Below are 7,334 nucleotides of genomic sequence, written 5' to 3' on the forward strand. Positions count from 1 at the left end.
CTTAGAGAATTAAAGATACATTTATACCCTTTCAACAGCAAACTGTGTACAAAAATCAATCAGTCAATTCTTATCTATAAACATGTTCAAGATCCAAGCTTATCTGTCTGTCACCCCCTGATTTTCCTTGCAAAGTCGGACGTTGATCAAACCACCGTGTTTTGGTTTGTTTAACTTGAAAGTGGTGTTTGTGGGGCGTGCTGTATCGATGACTGGTGTGTGGTAGTCGATGCGAGCTAGTGTGATGGTTTGTCGTGTACCTTTCACTAACTTCCCTAAAAAGGGAAATGCCCTACCTTTGAGTGCGGTTTGAACTATTGATTTACATAATTGGAAGTAACCAATTAGGTTTACGACGAAACCTAGAAATAAATATTGATAAAAGAATACAGTGGAAAAAGAAAATGGGGGATAAAAAAAAACAAGTAAAGAAAAATTAGACAAAGTTATATACAAGTCGCTACCCCCCTTGGTATTTCTTTAATTGAATTTCATTTAATTACCCATCTTCGGTAAAAGGGGGTTCACATGAGGCCTGTGGTAGTTGCAAACTGAGCCATCGATATCTTCAACCTTTAACCTGTACTGGAATGTTTTCTATACTGATTCTTGTAGAGATGTGTTTATTACCAACTGACTTGTGTATTACTGTGTTTTATTTCATGTATATTTCTAATGGAATTGAATGATTTTTTTTTTCTATTTTTTATTTTAGATATTAAGTAGTTTGCATTTTTTTTTTGTTACTATCTGAGTATTATTTTAAGATATACTACAGCTAAATATCATTTATTTTTAATATATTTATTTAGTAAACACTCCATCCCCAAGTAAAAAAATTTCTGGATCTGCGACCGGATAAATGCGCAGGGAGAAGAAGATGAAAATAATTTAAAAATTTAAAAACTTAACAACATGATGTCCTATATAGAGAGAATCTTTAACCTAGAGTATCAGAATGAATCATAATCCTATCAGATGTGTATATTCTGTCATAACAAACATATGATTTAGGCTAAAGGAGGATTTATTGTTTAAATCATGTACTCCACTAGTTTATTTTCTATTCTAGAGTAATACTCCCTCCGTTCCATGTTAATAGAGTTATTTTTTCTATTTTGAGAAGTTCCAAGTTAATTGAATCATTTCTATTTTTGGCAAACAATAATTCTCCTTTTACTTTATTCTCTCTTCATCTCTCTTATTTTTTTCACCAACCATTTGTTACTTGATTCATAAAACCCCGTGCCGAAAAGAAATGTCTCTGTTAACAAGAAACGGAGGGAATACCAACGGCGGATCTAGGTGGGGTCGGGCGGGGTCGGCCGACCCCACCGTCAGCCGCAGAGATCGCCGGGAAATGCCCTCCATCGACCGCCGACCCCATAGTCTCCGCACCTTCGCCCCCATCCTCAATATCCTCCTCCCACGGCCTGCTAAAAGCAGTGAACTGTGTTCAAATTTCCTGTTAATTTTTAATTGGTTGGGCGTTTAAAACTGGACCATCTTTTTGTATCTGTGAATAAGTTACAGCCTAACTCATTTTTCAGCTTATAATATAAATTCCATCATTAATTTAAGTTTCAACATTAATACGATGATAACAAGTTTCAACATTAATATGATGATCTGTTACTCAGTTTTATATAATGAGACTATTATTATTTGCTTTTCTCACTTCGTAGACTAATCAATAATTACTCCATTATAAGCATTCCTTATTTTGTTCTCTTAGTCACAATTTTTTTGATCTAATATAATTACTTTTGCTTTTGATTATTAATTTCATCACGTTGTTTATCTTATCAACTACTCATAATACATCATGAAAATATAGATATTTGAATATATCTATACTATTAGAAATTTTATAAAATTTATCCAAATTATCAAGAATAATTTCTAATGATATAATTTCAAGTTATTTTTAGAATATTTATACTAACTGAAGTAAACTTTCTTACACAATACTTCCACCGTCCCATAAAAATTGATATGACACGAGAACTAAGATAAAATAGGTTAAGTAAGAAAGGGGATGAAAAAAGTAGTTAAAGTAGTGTTTGTGGATAGTGAGACTCACATTATATTAGTGTTTAATGATGGTATAAGTTATAAATAAGTAGATGTATATGGGTTATAAATTTGGGTAACTTTCCAAAAATAGAATTCACATGCATTTTTATGGGACAGAGAAAGTATAATATAGTGGTAATTAAATCTTAATATTTTTACTAAAAATAATAATTTAAATAATATATTTATTGTTCGTTTGATCCGACCCCACGAATATAAATTTCTGGATCCGCCAGGAGTACTATATAGTAGTAGTATTAATTAAATCATAATTTTGATTAATAAATTTTACGTATTAATTATGGTATACTATAATTCAAGTTCAATATCGATCTACTCCATATCTAAATATACATAATTCATAAATGTTTTTGCTTTTTTAAAAATAGAAAAGATTTAATGATTAAATATATTCTAATTGTAATAATTTTATTCAAACCTTTGACATTTAAAAATAAATTATCATTTTGTGATTTTGGGATGTTGAAAAAAAAAGTTAAATTTTAAAAAGTGAAAATTTTCTCTTAGATCCTTCTTACTGTATACATTTTTTCTCTCACTTTATCAATTTTTTATTTAAATCTATATTATCTACACATGAGACTAATTTTCATGAACAGAGAGTAATATTTACCTCGGGATTACTCCCTCCGTCCGTCATTACTTGTCACTAATTTTTTTTTGGCTCGTCTGCCAAATACTTGTCATACTTACTTTTTACTATTTTTGATAATGGACCTTACATTCTATTAACTCATTATCATTCACATTTTATCATAAAATCAATATAAAATAATAGAACCCTTATTATTTCACTAATTTTTTCTACCACTTTCCTTCACGTTTCTTAAAATTTGCATCGATTCTTAAAATTCGAGCCGATCAAATTAAGACACTTATTGGGGCTGATTGTATTTTCATGTGTTTGATCACAAAGACAAACCCCTCATTTAGTCTCACCTAATTTCAGAATAGAAAAAGAAAACTAATTTAATGAATTTCTGAGTAATTTGAATTTCTTGAGTGGAAAACATAAAAACCAGAGAAGGATAACAGAAGCGGAGCGGCACTGCAGCAATAGCAATGGGACTGCAATCGTGCACCAAACTCTCTCCGTTTTCCATATTCAATCTCCCAACCACCCTAAATCGTTTCTCCTCTCGATTCCACCACCACCTCCGCTCCCCGCCGCCTCTCCTCGTCCGAGCACTTTCTTCCTCCTCCACCGCCGCCGCTCCTCAACCTCCCACCGCCGCAATTTCAGACGACACTAAAGGTAAACTTCAATCAACTTCTCATTACGATCTGTGCCAATATTTTTTTTGAGGTTTCGTTTGTTACCTTTAATTTTGGCTTTCAGTTGTGCAATGGAAAGCCGCGATAGATTTCAAGTGGATTAGGGATAATAAGGAGGCTGTTGCCGCCAACATCAGGACTCGCAATTCCAATGCTAATTTGCAACTTGTGCTCGAGCTCTATGACAACATGTTGAATCTTCAGAAGGTCAGGTCACAGTTTTTGGAATATCGTAGTGCAATTGCGTTCGATTCTACTTAATTCGCTTAATTCTTAGGATCAATTGGTTCTAGTGATCGTATGACGGTTAATTTCATCACCAATTAAAGTTGTGGTAAGCTAGTTCTGGTTGCTAATTATCCATCACAGATTGCAGGAAGTCGAAAGGCTTCGTGCAGAGAGAAATGTAGTTGCAAACAAGATGAAGGCCAAACTGGAACCCTCTGAGCGTCATAAACTCATTGAAGAAGGTGATATACACATATATTGATATACACATAGGGTAGTGATAAAATGCAAGCTGCATCTTTCCTACAAACTCCAAAACTATGATCTAGATCGTTAGATTTCAAGATTTGATATTAATAAATGAGAAAATAACGTTAATAGAAAATGTCAACACAATGTCAATTGTCAATCATCTGGCAATGTTAATGTTGATGTTGTGTTGACATTTTATGATGACGTTATTTTTTTATCCGTTGATATCTAATGGTTCAGATCATAGTTTGGAGTTTGCATGTGATTACATCCCTATACACATATGTGTGTGTTTTCGTACTTGAAAATCCGTTATACGGTATATCTCATCTTTCTAATTTGGCTTATCCAGGTAAAAATCTGAAAGATGTTCTTGTTAGCCTGGAAGAAGATCTGCTCAAACTTACTGATGAACTCCAACAGGAAGCACAATGTGTGCCGAATATGACACATCCGGATGCCCCTGTAGGCGGAGAGGATTGCTCCACTGTGAGAAAAGTGGTAATGCATTCTTGCTCTGTCCTCGCGCGTTTCTGGCCCTTGGGATGTTCTCCTTTTTCTACTTCTCACTACTTTGCCCACTATTTATAGGTTGGTAAGCCTCGTGAGTTTGGCTTTGCTATAAAGGATCATGTGCAGCTAGGAAAAGATTTGGATATACTAGACTTTGATGCTGCTTCTGAGGTACTCCTTAAATCATATGTCTTAAGTTATTTGATTATCTGATTCTAGAGAAGGTCACTGCTATTAAAGTCTAAATTTCGTTTGCCTAAAGAAAGGTAAGATTCTACATTTTGCCTCTTTTTTTGGGTAAATGAATATAAATTTAAAGGCCACGCCACGGAGGACTCGAGACCTTTGGCCTTAGGAATTACCTCTCTACCACTTGGCCGACTAACTCACACAACATTTTTGCCTCTTGACAAATCCTATGGCTCACTGTGTAGGAAAGCAAAAATTTGAAAACTGGCGTTGATTGATGGTCAACTGGTTTCTTAAAATATTGACCTATTTTAGTGTTCTCAAAATAAAAATATTATTGAAATTTGACTCTCTAATATTAGTACGAAGCACAGCTACCGCTTATGAGGTACGTGGAGCTGAAGTAGAAAAATCAGATTGTCTAATGTTTAGAATTTCCTACCATCAGTAAATGGTTAGTATGATAGATTGCCTTTTCCGTTCTTCACTGCTGATTGTTGACAGTAAAGGTATCTGCGTTACAGCCCCCTCGTATGCTGTACTGTGCTTCATCATATATCAGTCCATGGAGTAAATTTTCAGTAACAATATTGTGACTTTGCTAAAGTCTCTGAGTGATAGAATCTAGTTTACAGGTTAGTGGGTCAAAGTTCTATTACCTGAAGAATGAAGCAGTTTTGTTAGAGATGGGCCTTGTAAATTGGGCTGTATCGGAAGTCATGAAGAGGGGGTTTACACCTCTTACAACCCCAGAAATTGTCCGATCTTCGATAGTGGAGAAATGTGGTTTCCAACCACGTGGATCCAACACTCAGGTAATACCTCACTCGACGGGTGATAACAATACACACAGAACGTAAAATAATTTTCACAATTGATTTGTGCATAGTATGATTTGGTATGACTGCTAAGGATGGCGAGTATGATTACTGTTTTAAGCCTTTGCTTGTGAAATCTGGATACAACATGCTTCTTATTCAATGCTGAAAGTTGCTGCTTCTATCTTAAATTTGACTATGTAATGATGCTTAATAGAAGATTTGAAAGCTTAGCACTGAAATCTCACGTCGTGCAGATGTATCTTCCTCTTGAACTATTACACTCTCTCATCACTACTTTTCCGTAATATGAAATCTCGCAATCTTGATAATCCTATTTACGAACACTATTGAGCCTTGTTATTGATACAACAGTAGGACAAAAGGTGATTTAGAGTGGCTAATACATGTAACAATCTTGGGCAGGTTTATTCCATTGAAGGCAGTGATCAATGCCTGATTGGGACTGCCGAGATTCCAGTGGGGGGAATCCATATGGATTCCATACTAGCTGAGGCATCCTTACCTTTGAAATACGTGGCTTTCTCCCATTGCTTCCGCACAGAAGCTGGTGCCGCAGGCACTGCAACTAGGTAAATCTCTTGGTTTGTGGCAAAGTCAATAGCTCTTTTGATGAAGTTGTAAAATCAATGATTCTATTGATGTTTGGCTCTTCCCTATTTTCTAGCTATTATTGCTGTCAATCTCGAATTATGCTTGCGTCTCTGTTCCCCCCCTCCCCCCCCCCCCCCTCTGCCTGTTCTCTTTAACCCTGATTGTTTCTATTTCTAAACTTTTCATTTTGTGCTATAATTGATCTCTGATAATTGGAACAGGGGCCTTTACCGAGTCCACCAATTTAGCAAGGTGGAGATGTTCGTCTTGTGCAGGCCAGAGGAAAGTGACTCCTTTCATGAAGAACTTATCAGCATTGAGGAAGACCTCTTCTCATCGTTGGGACTTCATTTTAAGTGCGTACATGTTCTTCATTTATCTTCGTTTGCATTCCTCAGAGCATTAGGTGAATTTACTGAACCAATCCCAAAAAATTTGTCACATACCTTTATGGACAGATAACCATGGGATGTCCAAAGCAAAGACCCAATATTATTATGAAATAACTCGAGTATTTGCTTGATTTTTGTATCCGTGGAGGCTTGATAAAAGTTATCCCTTAAAAATTAGACTCTTTATTTGTACAACAAGGTTATATAGTAATTAAACTTTCTAGTCTAGATAGAATTTGTCCTAAACTAAATCTTTATTTAATTAATTAAAATTAATTTGCAGAACTCTGGACATGGCAACTGAGGATTTGGGTGCACCCGCATATCGTAAATTTGACGTGGAGGCCTGGATGCCTGGCTTAGGGCGTTACGGAGAGGTCTGCTATTGGTTATTACCTAATTTGTTGTATTTTTCATTCTTGAAAGGCTCTCACTATCTTCTGGATTATTTACATTGACGTTTTATACAAGTTTCTTTAATATAATCATATTAGTAGATAACATGGCATTTCATTTTCTGGGCAGATATCAAGCGCCTCTAACTGTACAGACTATCAAAGCAGGCGACTGGGCATCCGCTATCGTCCAGGACCATCTACCCCATATAAGAAGGGAAAAGGCAGTTCGGGTGTGACCCAGTTTGTGCACACACTCAATGCTACAGCATGTGCTGTTCCAAGAATGCTCGTCTGCTTGCTCGAAAATTACCAGCAAGAGGATGGCACTGTCGTCGTTCCTGAGCCACTGCGGCCATTTGTGGGTGGTCTTGAAGTAATTGACTACAAGTATAGATAGGCTTCTAGAATTGATGAGGTTTAAGACAATTTACTTGAAACTTCTTATTAAGTCGTTTTTGGGGACTGTATACCTCAATTTTTCATATCCACATTCGTATTATTTGAATTGACATCATAATCTTAATTGGTGAGGTAATACAGAGCTCGATTTTTTACAA

The 7,334-nt window shown here is 35.6% G+C and overlaps 1 protein-coding gene across 2 annotated transcripts; it reads left to right on the forward strand.

Annotated features, from left to right (window-relative positions):
- Positions 1–3,098: 3,098 nt before the first annotated feature.
- SRS (Seryl-tRNA synthetase) lies at positions 3,099–7,334 on the forward strand. 2 transcript variants are annotated; one of them, XM_048096153.2, is made up of 10 exons: positions 3,099–3,352; positions 3,437–3,579; positions 3,749–3,842; positions 4,205–4,353; positions 4,444–4,536; positions 5,190–5,369; positions 5,799–5,965; positions 6,209–6,343; positions 6,663–6,756; positions 6,905–7,334. In XM_048096153.2, the coding sequence occupies exons 1-10, from the start codon at positions 3,160–3,162 to the stop codon at positions 7,172–7,174; spliced, it is 1,518 nt and encodes a 505-aa protein (XP_047952110.1). In that variant the 5' UTR covers positions 3,099–3,159; the 3' UTR covers positions 7,175–7,334. The 2 variants fall into 2 exon arrangements, with proteins under 2 accessions (XP_047952110.1, XP_047952111.1); XM_048096154.2 differs by lacking the exon at positions 3,099–3,352 and having other exon boundaries at positions 3,451–3,579; positions 3,742–3,842.

This window comes from Salvia hispanica, chromosome 4 (genome assembly GCF_029641045.1).
Source record: "Salvia hispanica isolate PSC_SH4W2 chromosome 4, Shi_PSC_v1, whole genome shotgun sequence".
NCBI classification, from domain to species: domain Eukaryota; kingdom Viridiplantae; phylum Streptophyta; class Magnoliopsida; order Lamiales; family Lamiaceae; genus Salvia; species Salvia hispanica.